The 24,837-nt window shown below is 40.2% G+C and overlaps 1 protein-coding gene across 15 annotated transcripts in view; it reads right to left on the bottom strand.

Moving 5' to 3' along the window:
- Positions 1-24,837, bottom strand: part of Ca-alpha1T (Ca[2+]-channel protein alpha[[1]] subunit T) — a 129,489-nt gene that overhangs the window by 21,280 nt on the left and 83,372 nt on the right. For 4 of the 15 annotated variants that reach the window (XM_089263123.1, XM_089263124.1, XM_089263118.1 and 1 more), the window contains exons 6-16: positions 22,795-22,836; positions 20,602-20,628; positions 18,666-18,787; positions 18,262-18,416; positions 11,620-11,712; positions 8,583-8,824; positions 4,591-5,200; positions 3,449-3,472; positions 1,810-2,136; positions 752-1,737; positions 476-685 (exon numbers count right to left, since the gene is read on the bottom strand). In XM_089263123.1, coding sequence (XP_089119249.1) covers positions 476-685; positions 752-1,737; positions 1,810-2,136; positions 3,449-3,472; positions 4,591-5,200; positions 8,583-8,824; positions 11,620-11,712; positions 18,262-18,416; positions 18,666-18,787; positions 20,602-20,628; positions 22,795-22,836 — 2,838 coding nt within the window. The remainder of the gene's footprint in view (positions 1-475; positions 686-751; positions 1,738-1,809; positions 2,137-3,448; positions 3,473-4,590; positions 5,201-8,582; positions 8,825-11,619; positions 11,713-18,261; positions 18,417-18,665; positions 18,788-20,601; positions 20,629-22,794; positions 22,837-24,837) is intronic. The other 11 variants (XM_089263131.1, XM_089263129.1, XM_089263125.1 and 8 more) reach the window with 6 other exon arrangements.

The following is a 24,837-nucleotide window of genomic DNA, read 5'->3' as shown; positions in this document are numbered from 1 at the left end:
ATATTCGAGTTATGTTTAAGTCAAATATTTTCTTGGTATCTCCCAACAGATCTACAATGGGAGATTAGAGTCAACTATCTAATTAGCTCACAATATTGGCGTGGCAAATCCACTTGACATTATTAGATCAGAGCTAGTTCTCAAACTCAAAATTTACAAACATATTCATACACGATGATATATTAGCTTTGAGGCCAACTCTGAGTTCTTTCGGTTTTCCTTCTCTTGCCAACACTTTTCAGGAGTTTTCTGTTTTCTGTTTGTGGTATTTTCCTCCCTTTATATAGATGTGATATCTTTCGCATTTTACTGTTTAGTTTCTGTTGTGGTCAAGTGTTTATGCGGTGTTAGACGTGTGCCACACAGACGCCTGCCCCATCGGCAATTGCTGTTAGTACACATGCAAATATTCCTGTGTGTGTGTGTGTGAGTGTGTCTCGGTGTCTGTGTGTGTGTTGGCTACAGTAGAACTCACCTGAATATGAATATAAAGAGTACGAGCAGTGAGAAGAAGACAGCAACGTTGTCCATGGTGCGCAGCATGACAAACAGTTGACGTCGCAGATTGGGCATGAAGCGCACGAGCTTCAGGATGCGCAGCAGACGGAAGGTCCGAAGGACGGACAGACCGGAGCCGCCGCCGCCAGTGCCGTTGCCCGCAAACGTCTGGCATATCTCAATGGCGCTAAGGGCGGGGGAGGGCGAGAGTAGGTTAGCTGGACGCACTGACAGCCATTGTGAATGCGCTCACCTGAGTATGACGATGATGCCGTCGAAGACATTGAAGCCGTTGGCTATGTAGCGAAAGGGTCCCTCGGCAATTACCTTGAGCAGCATCTCGACGGCAAAGATGCCGGAGAAGACGACGTTGCTCGTCTCAACAATGGCCGTCAGCTCCTCGGGCTGGTTGTGGTACTCGATGCCCATCGAGAGCGTATTGATCAATATGGCCAAGAGGATGCCCTGCTGGAAGTACTTGTGCTCGACCAGCCGCTTGATGTAGCGCCGTATCCAGCTGCAGACCCGCATCAGGCACCGGTAGACGGAGATCAGCAGGCGCAGGGCTGGCGAGCGGGGACGCTGGCGCTCGTCGAGGGGCGACAGGGCGTTCTGGTACAGATCGTAGCAGCAGGCATAGTCCTCCATGTAGTTGCCGGTGGGGGCGTGGCTGCGCTGTCCATGGTGACGCTGTCCGCCGCCCGTGTTGCGGCTGTGATTGCTTTTGCTGTTGTTGTTGTTGTTGTTATTATTATTATTGTTATTGTTGTTGTTGTTGTTGTTGTGGGGCAAATGCGGGCGCTCCTTGCGCCGATTCTCCATGGGCACAGCCGCCGAGACAGCGGCCAGCTCCAGGCTCAGTCCCGGTGCCGGCACATCCGCACTCGAGTCGAGTATATCAGCGGCAGCAGCAACTGTTGCCGGTGCTGCTGCTGCTGTTGCCGTTGCCGGTGCTGTTGTTGCTGTTGTTGCTGTTGTTGCTGCTGTTGTTGCAGCTGCTGTTGCTGCTGTCAGACGCTTCTGCTGCTGCACCTTGTTCAGGGCCTCGACTGTGTGCGGATCGCAGCGCGCCAGCGACGAGTAGAACGATTCGAGCGTGCTCTGACCCGTCGGCAGCGCCGCTGAAAATGCCACAGAGAATGCCAAAAGCTCTTGACAAGTCATCGCATCGTGTATGCCCAGCTCGGAGCACTCGGCGTACGGATTGGCGATGGTGCCGATGCTCTGCGGTAGATTCACCTGCCATCAATATTGAACAATGTGAGTCGATTGTCTGCTGGCTGTCACGCCCCCTCCTCCCCCAGCACTCACCTGCCAAATGCTGCCGTCTCCTGCCTGGGTCATCTTCTCCATGGAGTGGATGTTGCCGCCGCTGCTGCTGCCAATGCTAGTTGTTGCTGTGGCCATTGCTGCTGCAGCTGTTGTTGTTGCCGCTGCTGCTGCTGCTGCTGCTGTTGCAGTGGTTGCTATAGCTGTTGCTGCTGTTGTTGTGGCAGCGGCAGCAGCTGCTGCTGCTGCTGTTGGCTCATTGCTCAACGCTGGCGGAGTGTGCAGCAGCACGTACTCATTGAACATCACCGAGGGACGGCGGCTGGCCGAGGTGGGCGGACTGAGGAAGCCCGAGGTGCATGGATGGCTCTATAGACAGAGATGGAGAGAGGAAGGCAAACAAACAGAGAGAGGGAGAGAGCGAGAGAGTGGGAAATTGAAGTGGGGTATATGGGTAGAATAATAAATATGCATTAGATCGTGCAACATTAGTTGATAAACATTTCAAAATAGTTTAAAACTTTCATTTAGAATTGCGACTTAAACGGTTTTTTTAGGGTTCGATTATGTACAGTGGGCCCTGGGCAGGAAGCGCTAATGGAAACCTCTAGAGACCAAGTAAACAAATAGGTAAGCCTTTTTGTTGGGCATGCTCGCCCGGGAGATACCTTAGCTTTAAATGTTAAATTGTTATCGATAAATATTCAGCATTTATCGCTAAGCTAAACTGGCTAGAATTATCAGTGAGCTACTATAATAAAGCTGAATGAAAGCTTATAAGAACCAAATGCAAATCTTGAGCACTTGAGTTGTTATATGATATGACTTTCTCTGAGGAATTCGAGGGCCGTTGATTAACTTGATAAGCTCAATATACGTATAAGCGAAACTTTAATTAAGTATTGTTTTTTATCAGTACCGCGAAGCTTCTCGCTTGACATTGATACGCTAAGCCCATGATGTCAGCGCTAAAATAGAATTACAAAAATCTAATCCTGGAATAATTACATCTAATATTCATAAAGCACAAATCTATATCCCTCAAAATGCCAGCACTTCTTCCATGAGGGAATCGCCGAGGCGGATGAATCTCAATTGCTGTTTAAATATGTAATGAAATGCAGCAAATATTTGAATAATTAATTGGCATTTCAACAATAGGTCTAATGGAACAATGGGTCAATGGGTCACCAGGGCCGCTGGGGCTGTGGACGTAGGTTCTTTTGTACACTGCATTCACATTTAATGGGTATCAATTTCCCTTTCGCTTCGAGCATTTATTATATCTCTTATTTAATTGCAGTCTCGTCAAGGATTTTTACTTTATGCCCTTGCAGAAATATGGAATTTTCATTAGAATATTTCCCTCCATATTCCAAATTATATTCTAATGTCATCAAATCCCAATACCATAATATTATGATATTGTATCACTCGATTTTAATACTTTATTGCTAAATATATTTCGATCGCTGGGAAAAATATTCTGCTTTAAATTGATCTACTTAACCAAACAAAATTCACAATAAATCCATATCCTCTCGATATGTTCGATTTCATATTTCTGCTCGGGTTGCCTCGGTTAGCCGGGGCTCAAATTAGTTTTAGCTTGTTTGTTATATATACATGTGATTTTTTAAAGAGGTTTCTTAAAAATTGTAGTTGTGATAGATTGCAATACCTTGCCTAAATTTCCCAACTGCAGCTACAAGTTGTGCAACGTTCGTGGCAAATATGAAAGATCATTATTAGCGGTATTACATAGGTAAGTTAGTGGATGGTCAAGAGTATTATTGGAATTGGTAATTGTTTCTTAGTTGTTGAGTCTGTTTGTGGAGTTTTCAAGCGAAGTCTGGAGCTGCGTTATATCGAATATCGTATGTGGTATATCGTATGTAGTATAACTCGTATAGCCTGCAGTTACACGATATGCTGGGATGTCATGCCAATGATATGTATATCGAATATCGTATGACAGCTAAGTAGCGTATAGCGTAAGCTCGTTCACGATATGACAAACACGAATATCGTATGTGGTATATCGTATAGCCACAAGTTTGACTCTATGCATAGTCTGGGATGTCGTGTCTATGATATGTATATCGAATATCGTATAACAGTTAAGTACACACACGAATATCGTATGTAGTATATCGTATAGCCTGAGATTATATGTGTATCGAATATCGTATAACAGTTAATTAGGTTATACGCTCGTTCACGATACGACACACGAATATCGTATGTTGTATATCGTATGTAGAAGAGCTCGTATATCCTGCAGTTTGACGCTATGCATAGTCTGAGATGTCATGCATGATATGTATATTGAATATCGTATGAGAGCCAAGTAGCATATGTAATATCGTTCACGATATGACCAATTTGGATTGTATCATAATTGTATATCCTTGCTGGTTGTAAAATAAATCTATGTAGTGCGTACAAAGTGAGTTCTGAATACCGTAATTCGTATATCCAGCCAATATATCGCATACGATATATCGATGTTATAATGTAGATTGTTGAGTTACAGCACGTACATAGTATTTATTGAGAGTATGTCGTACCGTATCTGTTATATCGTAAGTGACTTGTATTCTATGCCATATCGTATTTTGTCAAATATAGTATATCATTTGCAATAGATCCCATTGCATATCGTATTTAGTAGTATCGTATATGGTCGTTGCGTTTCAATAACATATCGACTCTATGTGGCCTACAATTTGGACAAGTGCATATCGTATATCTTTGGAGAGTTTTTGGATGGGTATACTGTTGCTTTTTGTCAGCCTCTTCGTCTGGTCGGGCGATACTTACGATCAGTTGGTCCGAGTCCATGACCTGCTGTGGCAGCTTGAGCAGAATCGTCTTCTGCTCGCCGCCAGCTGCCTCCGGTTTCAGCTGCAGGCCGTGGCCGTGGCCATGCTGGGCGGTGGGCTTCTTCATCGAGGAGGTGCGCCGCGCCACGCCCGAGCCGCTGCCCTCGCCCAGCGACTGCTCCGTGTTGTCCGAGGAGGAGAGTTGCGCCTGCGAAGCGGCACCGCCTGCCACCAACTGTTGCTGCTGGGCCATCGAGACGCTGGCGGTGCTGCCGTTGATGCCATTAATCAATGCCACGGTGGTGTGATTCTGGCTGTTGCTGCCAGCACCACCGGCAGCTCCGCTGGCACCGCCGGCGCCGCCGTTGCCGCTGCCATTGTTGCTGCTGTTGCTGTTGTTGTGGCTGTTGCTGTTGTTGTTATTGTTGTTGTTGTTGTTGTTGGAATTGAGCGGCACCATAACGGTAATCATCTGATCCTGTATGCTGGACGGCTTGCGATTACTGTACTTGGGGCAGTTCGGGTGATGGCACTTGATGCGCGACGGCGAAAACGTCAGATTGTCCGCATTGGGCAGCAGACCCTCGCGCCGCTGTTGCCTCTGATACCTGGACGAGGGCGACGATGGGGGCCGAAGGAGGGCGCGGCAGCAGAGCGTGGCAGGTGTTAAGGGCAGAAGGGCAAACGATTAGTGTCTGTAGTCGAAAGTAAATTCATGCATAACATACAAACACACACGAACACACACACACACATCGACACAAACACACACACACACACACACGGACGTGTGGCTCAGGTGAGAACGTGTGCGAGTTCTGTTTTGAGGTTTTGGTTAACGTGCGTGTGACTCTCAGTGGCATCATTAGACATTGTCTAATTGTGTAGCAGTAAGTGAGTGTGTGTGTGTGTGTGTGTGTGTGTGCTTACTAATTAGACAACAATTACATAATTCAATCAAATGAACAACGCAAATAAGCAAAAACAACGACAACCACAACAAACGAGCGTCGAACAAGACGAATGCAAATGAAAATTAAAATATTTTATAGCGACAGAGAGAGAGAGAGACAGGAAGACAGAGAGACAGGAATAGAGAGAGAGAGAGAGACAGGTAGACGGGGTGGCTCATGTGCTGTAAACGTTTTAAAGCATTTCGCATAGCTGAAGTGCTTCTGGCCTCAAGCCAGCCGAGGCACTCGGGCATGACTTTCACTGAGTCAATCTTGTTTAACATTCAAAGCCGAATTGTTTCCAGACCTTGGGCAAACACTTGAGCAGCTGTTGGAAATTAATCAACTGTTTACCGAGTCCATATTAAGTGCGTTTTATTTTCACAATTTAATATTAATTATCGTTGATTAGTCAAATTAAAGTCGAGTGCACTGAAAGAACCTTAAAGCTTGATGCTTCTGCTCGACTGGCAAAAGTTTGGCATACTTTATTACACGGAAAGCTCTTGACTGTGAATCTGAGGTATTTGAAAGTTTTCATACTTTTTGAATCTCTTGAGCTTACAGATCGATTGAGAGGAAATCTCATGCATATTTCATACGATTGTTTCTGATTGCTATGCATGCGCTAGATGTTGTCTAGACTATGTACGCTTAAATCTGAATAGTTTTATATTGTGTTGCAATTAATACTAGCTGACTATACTAGCGTAGTCTATGATACTATCATTTGGCAGAGTCAGAGTCAGAGTTAGAGTCAGAATCTCAATCAGAGTCAAAGTCAGAGTCAGAGTCAGAGTCAGAATCTCAATCAGAGTCAGAGTCAGAGTCAGAGTCAGAGTCAGAGTCAGAGGCAGAATCCCAGAGATAGAGATAGAATCAGAGTCAGAGTCAGAATCAGAGTCAGAATCAGAGTCAGAATCAGAGTCAGAATCCCAGAGATAGAGATAGAATCAGAGTCAGAGTCAGAATCAGAGTCAGAGTCAGAGTCAGAGTTAAATCAGAGTCAGAGTCAGTAGAATCAGAGTCAGAGTCAGAGTCAGAGTCACAATCAGAATCAACAGTCAATACTTAAGGTGACTAACTCTACATGTTGTATTTGTTGTTCTCCTGTTATACGAGATACAACTACAACAGGAACAACGGTTGGGGAACAACACAGGCGACCAAATGCAAGTGCAAATAATTGAAAACCAAAGCCCATAAAAAATGCAAAACCCAAAAAGTTGACAACTGTAAACGAGAGAACTAAAGAGCAGAAAAAAGAATACACATAAATAACAGAAAACGAAACGAAGAGAACGTGCGCTGCAGGACGTGAGAAGCGGAACGCATGTTAAATGAATTTTTAATAAATCACAAACATATATATATATATATTTGGATATATAAATATATATATTTTAGCCAGAGCTGTGGAGGATCCGGGTCCGAGGCGCAAAGGAAAACGAACTCAAACCCAAGTATCGCAAATAAAATACAATAAAATCTAACGGCGTGTCGGGCAAGGGCAGGGGCAGGGCTCGGTCGGTCTGTCTCTCTGGGCGACGCTACTCTGCATGGGGTGTAAACTTCTGAGCTGAGAAAGTCAATTCGACATCAAATACAGTTAACTTGAAGTCTTAACTCCATTTGAGAACTTTCTCATGGAAGATACTTGGAATAGTCAAGTTTTCGGTCAATTGAAAAAATAAAAAAAAACTTGACTTGTGGTTGGGCAAGGACAAGTTTTTCGTATATTTTTTCAAAGGATATGCTATTTTCAATAACCTATTTAGCAAAGTTTATCTATCAGTTGCATAAAATGCTGCACATCTGAAAGACTGATAGAGCTGAGCTTAGGTGAGATAAGGCTGGACATGGTTAGAATGGGCTTGTGATTAGCAGAGCTAGAATATATTCCAAAGCGTAGGCAATGCAAGAAAAAGTTAGGATAGACTGTGGACTAGAACATGTTGATATGCGGGGATTAAGTAGGGATGGAGATAGGACGGAATTGAGCAAGGTTAGGTTGAAGAGTTCTGATAGAGTCAGATTAGGTTGGGTTGGTTATTGTAAGACTAGGACATGTTGATATGAAAGGGTTATATAAGGATAGAGCTGGGACAGAGTTGAGCTAGGTTAGGTTGGGGTTAGGTTAAACAAGTTTAGGTACAATTGGATTAGGTTAGTTTCGCTATTGTAAGCTGGGATGGACTGTGAACTAGGACATGTTGATATGAGAGGGTTGAGTAGGGATGGAGCTGGGACAGAGTTGTGTTAGGTTAGTTTGGGGTTAAATTAAACAAGGTTAGTTCTGGTAGAGTCAGATTAGGTTAGCTTGGCTGGTGTAAGCTGGGATAGACTATGGACTAGGACATGTTGATATCAGAGTGTTAAGTAGGGATGGAGCTGGGACAGAGTTGTGTTTGGTTAGTTTGGGGTTAGGATAAACAAGTTTAGGTACAGTCGGATTAGATTAGGCTGGTTATTGTACGCCTGCTTGTAGCCTATTTGAAGCGGAAGCAGAATGAAGCAAAGAGGATAAAACATAATTAAGCAAATGCGGCATAAAAGACAACTTGAGCATAAGCTCGTTAAAGCCTTAATAATACAATTCGATAATATCAAAGAGCATGTTCTATAAGAGGCCACGAAATGAACTTTGGAACTGTCGTTTCCGGCAGCCCAATCAAGCCGTTAAGATAGTGGGATTTGCGAAAATCTCAAGACTCTGGCAGAGGGGAACAAATTGTGAGCTCTGAGATAAGAGCTGAGTCAATCGAGGTGGAGATTAGCGCGAGGATTAGTCCTTCACTCTGGGTGGGTGTGCGGTGTGCGGAACTGTGAGAACTGTGAGAACTGTGCCTGACGGGGAGCCTGACCTGTTGCAGTTGTTGTCAAGCTAAGCAATTGTTAAGTTGATGATAAATATTTGATGGCATTTAGTATACAATGAGACGGCGTTGAGTGAGTGAGAAACGAGAACAGTGTGAAAGGTAAACAGGTGAACGCAAAACGTAATTGAATCAAACCAAAAAACGGACAAGCAGCATACTTATATAATCTGTACTTCTTTAACATTCGTCTCTTGAAGCGTCGCCACAGATGGGCTATGTATTTGACTATCTCGGCGTAGCACGTGGCCGGCTCCGAGTTGTTGGTGCTGCTCGCCAGCGTCGATGTGGACGTATAGCGGGCGCGCTCCTGCCGCATGCGCTCCATCTCGCGCTTCTTCGTCTCCGAGAACTGGGTGGCGATGACGACCAGGCACAGGTTGATCATGAAGAACGAGCCAATCTGCGAAGAAAGTGGAGAAAATCCGAATGGTTTTGTTAGAGCTCGAATCAAATCAAATTTCGCAACTTTTCACATTTTCACATGCCGCAGGCGACAAAACTAGTTTGCGCCACAAATTGAGGCAGCGTCGATAGCGACTGCCTGCAACAGGCAGCAGCTGCAGCAGAGGCAGCGGCAGAGGCAGCAGCAGGTCGGCAGGAGGCGGTACGAATTGTGGAACTTTTGATTTGTTGTTCGTTCAATGACTGCAAATTAGTTGAGCTGCCAATTTAGCTCACTGCCCGAGTGCTCCTTTCTTGCTCTCTCTCTCTCTCTCTAGCTCTCTCTCTCTCTCTCTCTCTTTCCATGGATAGCCATCCATTAGCTTGCTGTTGCATTTTAATAGCTTTCTGGCAAAACAAATTTGCCAACTTTAAATTGAAAACATATTTTTCTACAACAAAAGCAGCAACAAAGAAACGTCAACAAGTAGACAGACTGGCAAATACCCTGTAGTATCACTTGGATATGTGAATAAGTACAGAGTTTGTTACAGCTCATTGATTGATTGTCTAACTGATTGTACGACTGACTGATTGATTGACCAGCCCATTGATTGAGTCTTTCATTGTAGTTTATCTGATTGACTGACTGATTGATTGTCTAACTGATTGACTGATTGATTGTCTAACTGATTGAACGACTGACTGATTGATTAGCTAGCCTATTGATTGAATCTTTCATTGTAGTTTGTCTGATTGACTGACTGATTGATTGTCTATCTGATTGACTGTTACTGATTGATTGACTAGCTTATCGATTGAGTCTTTCATTGTAGTTTGTCTGATTGACTGACTGATTGATTGTAACGTGTCTGATTGATTGATTGATTGATTGTTTGTTTGCACTAACTGATTGACTGACTGAGTGGTTGATTGACTCTAGGATTACCTATCATCACTTATTTTGTAAGACTGACTAAATGATTGATTGATTGATCAACTGACTCGACTGACAGCATTTCTATAGAGAAAACTAAAAGCGGCAGAGTGACTTTTCTTTTCATCGAAGGCATTTCATTTCTAAATGGAATCAAGTGAGAGCTGATCCTCTGACTCACATCATCCGTATCAGATATCATCCATATCACAGCCAGCTCAGCCGCATTCAGATTGTCGAGGGTATGCCGAGCGAAATGTTTCTAATTTCTGAATTTGTGTGGCGCACGCTGCACAAAATGTTTCTCGAAAACGAGAAAAAGGAGCAACAACAACATAAATATGCAATTTCCTTGCTGGCAACAAGCAACTTTCAATAGCATAAAACATAAAGGAGGGTTGCCGCTCGCCGAGTGGATGGAAGCGGGCCATGGATGGGCAGGTGGATGGATATATGCCTTCCTATAGACTGCCAGCTATTTGCATATGAAAAGTTATTGCTGCTGCAGTTGCTGTTGCTGCTGTTGCTGTTGTTGCTGTTGCTGGTTGCCTGGGCAATAGCAAAAATCATTTTGCACATCAAATGAGCAACAAACAAAGCAGCTGAATCGAGCGAGATAGCGAAACAAGCTTTCAGCATAAGTGATGTGTGTGTGTTTGTGTTTGTGTGTGTGTTGGATTAAAAGGTTTTTAATTAGTACAAGGACATCTGATATTCACACACACACACACACGTACACCTGAAGATGCAACAAGAGCTTGCCACATGTGGTCAACTAGACAAACGCATGATGAATCCCCAGCTAACTGCACTTTTATTATTCTTTATTCAGACAGAGACAGAGAGATACAGAGAGAGAATGAGTGTGTTTGTGTGTGTGCAACACACATATTTACATATTCAAATTGCCTTAGCTTCATTGCTTTGTGCACTCATCTGAATTCGATTCAAAAATTTTTAAAATACAAATGGAAATCTTTCAGGCGGGGGGGAGGTAGGGGCACAACAAAGCCCAATCCTCAAAATACAATTAGGCAACTCATATGTCAATACCACTGACCTGAATTAATGGAATGCAAAGCTGTCGAAAAGAGTGACTCTGTTTACAGCTCAGCCCAATTACGAGTTTGAACAACAAATTGAATAAGCCAGGAGGACTCAGAGTCAAGCTCAACTGGCTCTTGACTTGGCCCATCAAATATTCCTTTGCACTTGACCTCGAATAGTTGCAGACTCCAAATCGTGTTTTCTATCTCTGCTTTGAGAAATATTTCTAATGAAATGCCATATAGATCAACTTGAGCTAAATAGTAAAGTTTTCATATAGAACTAGTTAGTTTTTTATAGCCTACTTAATGGCGCTTTCACCTCATGCTCGCTGACTGGCTTGACAGCCAAAGCATCTGTATGTCCACATAGCTATTCAATTGAACAAGTTTATGCTTATCCTCAGCTTGCAGCTTCAAGTTTCTTAATGCTCATTTAAGACCCACAAGCGAGACAGCCACATAAACGTTAAACGTTAATTATCAATCAGTCAAATAGCCAGGTCAAGCTTGGTTTATGGCCTGAACCCATTGAAATTGAGCCAACGGGTAGTATGTGGGCATGTGGGAAATGGCATGAAGCGTGAAGAATACAAATATATACTGTACATATAAATACTGAGTCGATCTAGTCTTGATATGAATCAATTAATCAGTTTGCTGTGGAGACATCATCTTCGGTTTATACTTCCCCATGCTGATCCCACTGACGAGGGTATTTGCTAGTCGAATACTCTATATATATTGAGTCTCATACACATATGCATCTATATACATCACATAGATACATAAATATCTCTGTGCGTCTGTGTTTGTATCTCACGCACTTACCACAATTAGCAGCACAAAGTAGATCCAGTCCCAGAAGCTGTGCGCGTCCTGCACGTAGTACATAATGTCCGTCCAGCCCTCCAGCGAGATGACCTGCAATGACAAGTGACAAACGTTAACAATGCGCCTGTTGTTGTTGCTTTTGTTTTTAGCGTAATTAGCAGCCGGCAGCGCGGCCAACAACAACAAAGGTCTGCTCTTCATTTTGTACCACGTCACGTATGCGTAATATTTCAGTATTGTTTTGCTTGCCGTGTGTGTGTGTATCGTATCTGTGTGTACGTGTATCTGTATGTGTGTGTGTGTATCTGTATCTGTATCTGGTGTTCTGTGTATCTGTGTGTCTGTATCTGTATCTGTATCTGTATCTGTATCTGTATCTGTATCTGTATGTATCTGTATCTGTATCTGTATCTGTATCTGTATCTGTATCTGTATCTGTATCTGTATCTGTATCTGTATCTGTATCTGTATCTGTATCTGTATCTGTATCTGTATCTGTATCTGTATCTGTATCTGTATCTGTATCTGTATCTCTGTATCTGTATCTGTATCTGTATCTGTATCTGTATCTGTATCTGTATCTGTATCTGTATCTGTATCTGTATCTGTATCTGTATCTGGTATCTGTATCTGTATCTGTATCTGTATCTGTATCTGTATCTGTATCTGTATCTGTATCTGTATCTGTATCTGTATCTGTATCTGTATCTGTATCTGTATCTGTATCTGTATCTGTATCTGTATCTGTATCTGTATCTGTATCTGTATCTGTATCTGTATCTGTATCTGTATCTGTATCTGTATCTGTATCTGTATCTGTATCTGTATCTGTATCTGTATCTGTATCTGTATCTGTATCTGTATCTGTATCTGTATCTGTATCTGTATCTGTATCTGTATCTGTATCTGTATCTGTATCTGTATCTGTATCTGTATCTGTATCTGTATCTGTATCTGTATCTGTATCTGTATCTGTATCTGTATCTGTATCTGTATCTGTATCTGTATCTGTATCTGTATCTGTATCTGTATCTGTATCTGTATCTGTATCTGTATCTGTATCTGTATCTGTATCTGTATCTGTATCTGTATCTGTATCTGTATCTGTATCTGTATCTGTATCTGTATCTGTATCTGTATCTGTATCTGTATCTGTATCTGTATCTGTATCTGTATCTGTATCTGTATCTGTATCTGTATCTGTATCTGTATCTGTATCTGTATCTGTATCTGTATCTGTATCTGTATCTGTATCTGTATCTGTATCTGTATCTGTATCTGTATCTGTATCTGTATCTGTATCTGTATCTGTATCTGTATCTGTATCTGTATCTGTATCTGTATCTGTATCTGTATCTGTATCTGTATCTGTATCTGTATCTGTATCTGTATCTGTATCTGTATCTGTATCTGTATCTGTATCTGTATCTGTATCTGTATCTGTATCTGTATCTGTATCTGTATCTGTATCTGTATCTGTATCTGTATCTGTATCTGTATCTGTATCTGTATCTGTATCTGTATCTGTATCTGTATCTGTATCTGTATCTGTATCTGTATCTGTATCTGTATCTGTATCTGTATCTGTATCTGTATCTGTATCTGTATCTGTATCTGTATCTGTATCTGTATCTGTATCTGTATCTGTATCTGTATCTGTATCTGTATCTGTATCTGTATCTGTATCTGTATCTGTATCTGTATCTGTATCTGTATCTGTATCTGTATCTGTATCTGTATCTGTATCTGTATCTGTATCTGTATCTGTATCTGTATCTGTATCTGTATCTGTATCTGTATCTGTATCTGTATCTGTATCTGTATCTGTATCTGTATCTGTATCTGTATCTGTATCTGTATCTGTATCTGTATCTGTATCTGTATCTGTATCTGTATCTGTATCTGTATCTGTATCTGTATCTGTATCTGTATCTGTATCTGTATCTGTATCTGTATCTGTATCTGTATCTGTATCTGTATCTGTATCTGTATCTGTATCTGTATCTGTATCTGTATCTGTATCTGTATCTGTATCTGTATCTGTATCTGTATCTGTATCTGTATCTGTATCTGTATCTGTATCTGTATCTGTATCTGTATCTGTATCTGTATCTGTATCTGTATCTGTATCTGTATCTGTATCTGTATCTGTATCTGTATCTGTATCTGTATCTGTATCTGTATCTGTATCTGTATCTGTATCTGTATCTGTATCTGTATCTGTATCTGTATCTGTATCTGTATCTGTATCTGTATCTGTATCTGTATCTGTATCTGTATCTGTATCTGTATCTGTATCTGTATCTGTATCTGTATCTGTATCTGTATCTGTATCTGTATCTGTATCTGTATCTGTATCTGTATCTGTATCTGTATCTGTATCTGTATCTGTATCTGTATCTGTATCTGTATCTGTATCTGTATCTGTATCTGTATCTGTATCTGTATCTGTATCTGTATCTGTATCTGTATCTGTATCTGTATCTGTATCTGTATCTGTATCTGTATCTGTATCTGTATCTGTATCTGTATCTGTATCTGTATCTGTATCTGTATCTGTATCTGTATCTGTATCTGTATCTGTATCTGTATCTGTATCTGTATCTGTATCTGTATCTGTATCTGTATCTGTATCTGTATCTGTATCTGTATCTGTATCTGTATCTGTATCTGTATCTGTATCTGTATCTGTATCTGTATCTGTATCTGTATCTGTATCTGTATCTGTATCTGTATCTGTATCTGTATCTGTATCTGTATCTGTATCTGTATCTGTATCTGTATCTGTATCTGTATCTGTATCTGTATCTGTATCTGTATCTGTATCTGTATCTGTATCTGTATCTGTATCTGTATCTGTATCTGTATCTGTATCTGTATCTGTATCTGTATCTGTATCTGTATCTGTATCTGTATCTGTATCTGTATCTGTATCTGTATCTGTATCTGTATCTGTATCTGTATCTGTATCTGTATCTGTATCTGTATCTGTATCTGTATCTGTATCTGTATCTGTATCTGTATCTGTATCTGTATCTGTATCTGTATCTGTATCTGTATCTGTATCTGTATCTGTATCTGTATCTGTATCTGTATCTGTATCTGTATCTGTATCTGTATCTGTATCTGTATCTGTATCTGTATCTGTATCTGTATCTGTATCTGTATCTGTATCTGTATCTGTATCTGTATCTGTATCTGTATCTGTATCTGTATCTGTATCTGTATCTGTATCTGTATCTGTATCTGTATCTGTATCTGTATCTGTATCTGTATCTGTATCTGTATCTGTATCTGTATCTGTATCTGTATCTGTATCTGTATCTGTATCTGTATCTGTATCTGTATCTGTATCTGTATCTGTATCTGTATCTGTATCTGTATCTGTATCTGTATCTGTATCTGTATCTGTATCTGTATCTGTATCTGTATCTGTATCTGTATCTGTATCTGTATCTGTATCTGTATCTGTATCTGTATCTGTATCTGTATCTGTATCTGTATCTGTATCTGTATCTGTATCTGTATCTGTATCTGTATCTGTATCTGTATCTGTATCTGTATCTGTATCTGTATCTGTATCTGTATCTGTATCTGTATCTGTATCTGTATCTGTATCTGTATCTGTATCTGTATCTGTATCTGTATCTGTATCTGTATCTGTATCTGTATCTGTATCTGTATCTGTATCTGTATCTGTATCTGTATCTGTATCTGTATCTGTATCTGTATCTGTATCTGTATCTGTATCTGTATCTGTATCTGTATCTGTATCTGTATCTGTATCTGTATCTGTATCTGTATCTGTATCTGTATCTGTATCTGTATCTGTATCTGTATCTGTATCTGTATCTGTATCTGTATCTGTATCTGTATCTGTATCTGTATCTGTATCTGTATCTGTATCTGTATCTGTATCTGTATCTGTATCTGTATCTGTATCTGTATCTGTATCTGTATCTGTATCTGTATCTGTATCTGTATCTGTATCTGTATCTGTATCTGTATCTGTATCTGTATCTGTATCTGTATCTGTATCTGTATCTGTATCTGTATCTGTATCTGTATCTGTATCTGTATCTGTATCTGTATCTGTATCTGTATCTGTATCTGTATCTGTATCTGTATCTGTATCTGTATCTGTATCTGTATCTGTATCTGTATCTGTATCTGTATCTGTATCTGTATCTGTATCTGTATCTGTATCTGTATCTGTATCTGTATCTGTATCTGTATCTGTATCTGTATCTGTATCTGTATCTGTATCTGTATCTGTATCTGTATCTGTATCTGTATCTGTATCTGTATCTGTATCTGTATCTGTATCTGTATCTGTATCTGTATCTGTATCTGTATCTGTATCTGTATCTGTATCTGTATCTGTATCTGTATCTGTATCTGTATCTGTATCTGTATCTGTATCTGTATCTGTATCTGTATCTGTATCTGTATCTGTATCTGTATCTGTATCTGTATCTGTATCTGTATCTGTATCTGTATCTGTATCTGTATCTGTATCTGTATCTGTATCTGTATCTGTATCTGTATCTGTATCTGTATCTGTATCTGTATCTGTATCTGTATCTGTATCTGTATCTGTATCTGTATCTGTATCTGTATCTGTATCTGTATCTGTATCTGTATCTGTATCTGTATCTGTATCTGTATCTGTATCTGTATCTGTATCTGTATCTGTATCTGTATCTGTATCTGTATCTGTATCTGTATCTGTATCTGTATCTGTATCTGTATCTGTATCTGTATCTGTATCTGTATCTGTATCTGTATCTGTATCTGTATCTGTATCTGTATCTGTATCTGTATCTGTATCTGTATCTGTATCTGTATCTGTATCTGTATCTGTATCTGTATCTGTATCTGTATCTGTATCTGTATCTGTATCTGTATCTGTATCTGTATCTGTATCTGTATCTGTATCTGTATCTGTATCTGTATCTGTATCTGTATCTGTATCTGTATCTGTATCTGTATCTGTATCTGTATCTGTATCTGTATCTGTATCTGTATCTGTATCTGTATCTGTATCTGTATCTGTATCTGTATCTGTATCTGTATCTGTATCTGTATCTGTATCTGTATCTGTATCTGTATCTGTATCTGTATCTGTATCTGTATCTGTATCTGTATCTGTATCTGTATCTGTATCTGTATCTGTATCTGTATCTGTATCTGTATCTGTATCTGTATCTGTATCTGTATCTGTATCTGTATCTGTATCTGTATCTGTATCTGTATCTGTATCTGTATCTGTATCTGTATCTGTATCTGTATCTGTATCTGTATCTGTATCTGTATCTGTATCTGTATCTGTATCTGTATCTGTATCTGTATCTGTATCTGTATCTGTATCTGTATCTGTATCTGTATCTGTATCTGTATCTGTATCTGTATCTGTATCTGTATCTGTATCTGTATCTGTATCTGTATCTGTATCTGTATCTGTATCTGTATCTGTATCTGTATCTGTATCTGTATCTGTATCTGTATCTGTATCTGTATCTGTATCTGTATCTGTATCTGTATCTGTATCTGTATCTGTATCTGTATCTGTATCTGTATCTGTATCTGTATCTGTATCTGTATCTGTATCTGTATCTGTATCTGTATCTGTATCTGTATCTGTATCTGTATCTGTATCTGTATCTGTATCTGTATCTGTATCTGTATCTGTATCTGTATCTGTATCTGTATCTGTATCTGTATCTGTATCTGTATCTGTATCTGTATCTGTATCTGTATCTGTATCTGTATCTGTATCTGTATCTGTATCTGTATCTGTATCTGTATCTGTATCTGTATCTGTATCTGTATCTGTATCTGTATCTGTATCTGTATCTGTATCTGTATCTGTATCTGTATCTGTATCTGTATCTGTATCTGTATCTGTATCTGTATCTGTATCTGTATCTGTATCTGTATCTGTATCTGTATCTGTATCTGTATCTGTATCTGTATCTGTATCTGTATCTGTATCTGTATCTCTTACCCCAGCCCTAATTGTATCTTCGTCTATTCATTCTTTTGTTTACTTTGGCTTTTGTATTCAATTTGGTTTCTAATTTCAATTAGGTGTCGAGCTGAGGCGTGCAATGCGGACTGCCAATTTGTGTTGCAAATCTGTGATTCTATAAGCTGCTAACTTCCGAAAATGATTCAATCTGCAATGACACTTGCAGCCAGTTGCGAATTTGTTGCTGTTGCTGCTGCTGTTTTTGCTGCTGTCGTGTTGTCGTGGCAACGTGGCGCTGTCTATTGACACATTGCGCTTGGGGCACGCTGTGCCGCGGGGCGAATCGTCGTGACCCGCTTAGCTGGCAGCAGCAGCAGCAGCAGCAGCAGCTAGCGCCCTATGCAAATTCGACAGCTGCTGTTGCTGTTGCTGCTGCCGTGTTTGTTGTTGTTGTTGCTTTAATTGAAAGCGATGCCAAAAGTGGCAACTTGCACCGCAGTTGAGCAGCGGAATTAACATGCAACAAACACTCGACTCGCTGACTCGCTCGTTGCCTGGCTGCCTGGCTGCGTGTCCTGTGTCAATGTTGGGTCATTGTTATTTGTTTAAGCAAAAAGTTTTGATGCGCTAATTGGCAAAAAGTCTGCGGCTGTCGGCTGTCAACTTACCAGAAATATGGCCACCCAGGCCATGCCGATGTTGTCGAAGGATATGGTGCCCTGAAAGGGGTTCTCGCCGCTCTGCTTGCAGGTCGTATAATACTGATTCCAATTCACGCACGACGTATTCGTTGGCTCATTCAGGTCCAGTAGCTTGGCCTCCTCTGCGAAAAGTTTACAATTAGTTTCAGTGAGCGAGATGGCCTGATGGCGTGAGAGGTAGACGGGTAGAGGGGGAGGGCAGCGGATGGGGGGGCTGCCAGAAAGTTGAGCAGCACGAAAGCAATTAAAAAGTGCCATCAAAATTTGATTAACACGCACAGTTTGCACCTCATTAAGATGAAAGTTTTGCCCGCTCGATGGCAGGGGGAGGGTGCGTGTGGGCAGGGAATGGATTAGCTGGAAGTACTTACCAGTGCAGACCAATGATCCGATGCGATACGGCGGAAAGTTGCCGCACAGATGCATGCCCGAATCCTCGGGCGTGGAGCAAATATAGTCCTGATCCTTGGAGAACTCGTAATATTGCGAGAGGCTGCGACAGTTGGAGGAGGGGTAAAGAGAATGTCGCGTGTTGCGTTCGGTTAGATAAACAAACAATTTGCGATTATCCAGGCAGACAGAAGAGATAAACACATTATGTACCATATCAATAAATAGAGAAAGAAACACACAGAGAAAGAGAGAAGAGAAAGAGAGAGAAAAAGTAGAAAGAGAGAGAGAGAGCACAAAAGAAAGTCGTTTTTTAACAATCATAATTCACATCATTTAATTGATACGTAGAGTAAATGTCAATATGCGTTACGTTATTTTTATTGTTTTCTGATAACATTTACACATACATCGACAATTTGAGAGAATACGTTGAAAAGTTCTATGAGAGAGAGAGAGAGAGAGAGATAGATACAGACATATATTTTTTTTCTTTTTGCTTTTGAGTTTCTTTGAATCGATTTTGTTTCGCATGATCAGTTAGGTGCGTGAAAATTTGGTAGAGCTTTTTGTCAGCTTGCGACTGCGACCGAGTCGGTCGTCCAGTCAGCACATACCACTAATTAGAGTGAGACAGAGAATGAGTGTGAGATAGCGCGAGCAGAGCCAATCGATAACAAGCTAAGGTGACAGAGTGAGATTCACGTTGATCCAATGTAAAGTCCAATACAGCAGTGAGAGTGAGACAATGAGCGAAAGAGTGTGAGTTAAAGCGAGATAGATAGAGTGAGCGAGTTGGTGAAGAGCGAGTGAGCGAAGCTCTAAGCGTGACAAGCTTTGCTTCGTGAAAGCTTTTGAGCGAGAGAGAGTGAGCTTGAGTAGAGGGCAAGCCAGCCAAGCTAAGAACTTGGGAGCGCTAAAGCTTTAAGCTCTAAGAAAGAGGAAGAGAAATAGTGATAGTGGCAAATGCTCAGAGCTGTTAAGCTTAAGAGCGTGAGTTTAATAAGGGGCGAAGCTTTAGGCTCGCAGTATATAAATAAAAAAGCTTTGAGACGTTCAGCTTGCATGTGTGTGTGAGAGAGAGAGAGAGAGAGAGAGTGAAAGAAGAGCAGTTAAAGTTGTAAGCTTTGGCAAGATCAAAGCACGCACAATGTAAATACAGCTCAAGCACATCAGGCTACAAGCACAAGTAGAGTGAAAGAGAGAGAGAGAGAGAGAGAGAGAGAGAGTAGGCAGTAGAGAACGTGTCTGAGAGACCATAAAATTGCGACTAAGCCGCAGACCACAAAAAGTGCGCACTCAAAAGAAGCAGCCACAAAATTAAAACGTAAAGCTGAACAAAAATTAAAGAAAAATAAAAGAAAAGCGAACGACTGCAAAGAAGATAAAAACAAAGGAAGCAACAGCGAAAGTAAAGGCAAAGCAATTTAAATTAAACGCACCGCCGGCTGCTGGGGCAAGAGAGGGGGCAGGGCGCAGAGACTGCACCACCGCAGAGGTGGGCGTGACGCGGCACACACACAAAAATGTCAACGTAATTGTACATGTGTGTGCGTGTGTGTGTGTGCCTGTGTATGTATGCATGTGTGTGTGTGAAAATGTGTGAAACAACGCGAAAAAAAAATGAAAATAAAAATGTGAAAATTCTCGCGCGCAAAAGTATGCTAAACTTTTTTGATAGAGCGAGAGAGTGAGACAGGTGTGTGTGTGTGTGTGTGTGTGTGTGTATAGCTTGTAATGCGACTTTAATTTTGATTATTGTTGTAGCTGCCATTTGCGGCAAGCTGTGTGAGTGTTTGAGCTCTGTTGGGGAAGGTGGGGGGCGGCGGCGGTGAGGTGGCGAGCGGAGTCACCACAATGCTCAATGTGGGTTTGTTATGGTTAAGCTAGTGTTTGGGGCCGGGCAGCTTTAAATACCTTTGCAATAGAAACTGATGGTTTTTCCTGTAAAAAGAGTTGAGCTTACAAAACATAGATAGATAGCATCAGTTTTAGGGTGCAGCTGTGTGTGTATCTGTGTGTGTGTTTGAGTGAAAATAATTGCATATGGCTAAAATGTAACGAAAATTGAACGAAAATTTTGCAGCTGTAATCGCAACAGAAACAGAAACAGAAATAGAATCAGAAACTATCGCAAAGACTACGCTCTAAAGCAGACTAACTAACTAAACTGTGTGTCGCTGTGTATGTGCGTGTGTGTGTGTGTGCGTGTGGAGTCTCAAATTGTTACCCACTTTTCGTAGTCGAGGGAAATCACTTTTCATATTCGGATTCGGTTTCAAAGGCAATTCGAAACGCAAAACATAACTGAAAACTCAACATAAATCATAGAGTAATAGACAAAAGAAATACACTTGCACACACACACACACACACACACTGATACTCCCATACACACGCACACACTGTTAACATCAAGTCTAGCAACACAAAGAAACGAAATAAAACAGTTTTGCTTAAGTTCGAATGAGAAACTGTTGCTAAAACATTAACAAGTACGAGTACGAATACGAATACAACGAATACAAGGACATGAATACATATACACACTCACATATACAACAAAATAAAGGTGGGAACACACACAGGGAGAGAGAGAGTTATATTCACTACGACATTGATACAGAGTTCACACACGTAGAGTTGGCTACAAAAACACATTACGAGTGACTAAAGTGGTATCTGCTGCAAGGTGTGCATGTGTGTGCGTGTGTGTGTGTGTGTGTGTGTAGGTGTGTGTCTGTGTGTGTCAGTGCGACAGTGTGAGTGTGCATACTTTCAGTAGGGACTGTTGACCGATGACCGCAAGAAGCTTCTTGGCCGGTTTAAGCTTACGAATTCTTTCTCAGAGAGCAGCAAAAGCGTTTACAGAATAGATAAGTTTACAGAGAAGCTGAGAGCAGTGAACAGTGCCCAGCTCGAAAGTAAAAAATCAGCTTGAGGCGAAGAGAAAAGCTCAGTGAAAAGCTTGACCGAAATAGGCGATCAACGCAAAGACAAGCGAGAAGCCTACACAGAATAGATAAGCTTGCAGAATGGCTTAAAGAGCAGTGTGAAGCATCAAGAGAAGCAGCGAAAAGCTTCGATAAGTGATAAGTTTATAGTTAAGTTAAGTTAAGCTTAAGCTTGATTGACAAAGGGAGAAGCTTTAAGCATATAATATCATCTTTCTTAGCTTGCATTACAAGCTTCGTCGTTTTTTGCTAAGCTTATCTAATCACAGTGTTTCGAGTGTTTTTAGCTGATGTTATCGCTTCCCGGCTTTCAAAGTATCTTGCGGACACACAGCTTCGGTACAGTGTTGCATAACGTGTGCAGCCAATAGTTGAGTAGTGTTGTGTTTGACAATTGGTTAATTGAGCAGATGTTTTCGTTAAGTTCTAGTTTATATAGTCTATATATGGTTGAAGTATTATAAGTTTAAAAGTATTTAAGTAAGTATTTTAGTATGTATATATCGGCAAATATTACTAAGAAAGTGTACGACAGAGACAGACAGAGAGAGAGAGAGAGAGAGAGAGAGATAGAGATTGAGTAGCAGAGCGTATATAAAACATATATATTGAATCTAGCATTTGAGGGGGTAAAACTAAAGGAAAGACTAATAAAGATAGAGAGTGACAGAGAGAGAGAGAGAGAGAGAGAGAGAGAGAGGGAGTGTTAGCTGTAGAGCGTGTAACACGAATAAGGATTAGTGCTTGCGATATATGAACTATCGCTGGGGGAGATCAGGCAGCGCGCGAGCGCTAGCTAGCTTCAGGTTAAGTATAGAGAGAAAGAGAGAGAGAGAGTATATATTGCTGGTTAAGGAAAGAGAGAGAGTACACTAGAGAAACACAGAGCGAGAGCTATATTAGACGACTAGGGTACTTATATACTGTGTGTGTGTGTGTGTGTTTATGTAAGTGTGTGTGTGTTGTTAATCAAATTTACTCTGTTAGTATTTGTGTGGTATATATTTGGTAATTAATTGTTTAGAATTTGGTATTTTATTGTAGTTTTCTTGGTGTTATTTAATCTGTGTTGTTTTTGTTGCTGTTGTTGTTGTTGCTGTTGTTGTGTATTACGGGCATTTTAAGAAAGGGGGGAAAATAAATCATTTTATCTTACGAGTTAACACGGACTCGAACTCTGTACACTTCAGGTAGTCCCCTGTAAACAAAAAGTTTGTTCCCGGTATGATTTTTGTTTTAGTATCTTTTTTTGGTATTAATAATGATTTTTTTTTTTTTTTTTTGTTATTTTTATTTGATTGACTAATTGAAGAAGAAGAAAAACTTATTTGAAACTAAATGCGATAAACAATAATTGAGAAGAATTGGAAAAAGGTTTTGAAACCAAATTTGGATTTGAAAAAAAGAAGTTTTTTGGTATTTATTTTTTGAAAATATATTTCCAGTTACTCAGTGCCAATTAAATTAATTTGTTTTTATCGTTTTTCGACTTGTTTCAAATAAAATAGGAAAATAAAATATAATGAAAAATACGAAAAGAAAAGAAATGAAAAGAAAGAAAGTCAAGAAAAGAAAAGATTTGAAAAGAATTTTGAAATATACTTATATATAGATATACATATGTCAGTGTACATGTGGTATTTTTGTTGGTATATTTCTGATGTTTGTTGTTGTTGTTGTTGTTGTTGTAGTTGTTGTTGCTGTTGTTATTTGGTCTGTTGTCTGCTCATCATCAAAAAATGTAGAATAAGAAGAAGAGATGTGTGAATGCAGCAAACGCGCCTGCCCATTGTGAATGGCTTTTGTAGTAGTAGCTTTTGCACGTGACTGTACACATGTGTGTGCGTGTGTGTGTGTGTACGTGTGTGTGTGTGAGTAGAATGTATAATACAAGTGGTGTGTGTAAATCAAATCAAACATATCTCAAGAACAGCGATACCCAACCTAAACTCTCAAAATACTTTTTGGTATTAATCTGAACTGCAACTGGGAGAAGTTTCTCACATATATTTATACAACTAGTCGTACTACCTATATTACAAGTAAGGCTTGACCAAAATTACGAACAAAAATACTCTAAATATAACAAAACTTATATAGATATGTATATACACAAATCAAGAGGGAAAAGCTCAACATTTTAATAAGCAGAACTGAAAACGATTCAATTTGCAACAAATTTGTATAAAAAAACTACCTAGCTCTGGGGTTTATAGAGCGCAGCAGCTTGTTGTCTTGGACAATAGAGTCTGAAATAGTTCTGCACTCTGTGTTATGTCAGATGTATATACTATAAGCGGATTCTTTGACTCAATTTAAGGGAAAGTTTAAAGGAAAAAAAAAATCGGTCCAAATACAACTTGAGTGCTATCAAAAATCAACAAAAACATTTTAAGCTCTTCAGTCGGGCATAACCGACCTCTGAATACTCGCTCATGCTGCTCAGCATAGCTGCATATATATCAGCAATTGCTTAAGAGTCAACTTTAATTTGAATTGCGAGTCAATTAAAAATGATCCAACACTTGCCAAAGAACTCAAAGTACTTGCAAAATTGAACGAAACTCCAGCTTAATTATTAATGAGGAATGTGAAAGTCCATTGTCATGGCCTCGATGCGCTGACATTTCGTCGCTTAGCTGTTAGCTTTCAGCATGATTAGACACTTTTGGGTACTCAGTGAGCAGGCTGAAGGAATTGGAGGAAGATACTGAAGAACATTGACTCAAAGGCCAAATGGAGTAGTCTAACTCATTTAGACTTGAATGTCAACTATTCTCTATAGATAATGTTGTAGATGAGACTAAACACTATAAATAATATTTGTTCATCCTCTTCCTCTGCGATAATTGCAAGTTTCATTACAAATAGACCCTATATACTTCCTTTGGCTGTGCTGAACGAGCATAAAAAGCATAAATGGAGCATATATCAATTCGACAAGCCACGGCGAGTGCTGTCCATTTAAATAAATACGAGGGGGGCAAAAAAAGAATGGACCAAATTTGCATGTGAACACAAAAAATATATAAAATATATGCAAAATTATGATGGAAATGCAAACGAGGATTTATATAGATGTATATATGGCCATATATCTGCATATACTATATGGGTGTACATATGGTATGGTATACATATATGTATGCATGGCCATGGGCAATTTGCATTTACAGTAATTATGCGAGGCAGCGAAAAA

Source organism: Drosophila navojoa, chromosome X (genome assembly GCF_054131105.1).
Source record: "Drosophila navojoa isolate 15081-1374.11 chromosome X, UAZ_NAV_1.0, whole genome shotgun sequence".
Classification (NCBI taxonomy): domain Eukaryota; kingdom Metazoa; phylum Arthropoda; class Insecta; order Diptera; family Drosophilidae; genus Drosophila; species Drosophila navojoa.
The sequence above is the reverse complement of the archived record's forward strand: the minus strand, read 5'-3'. Positions and strand labels throughout refer to the sequence as shown.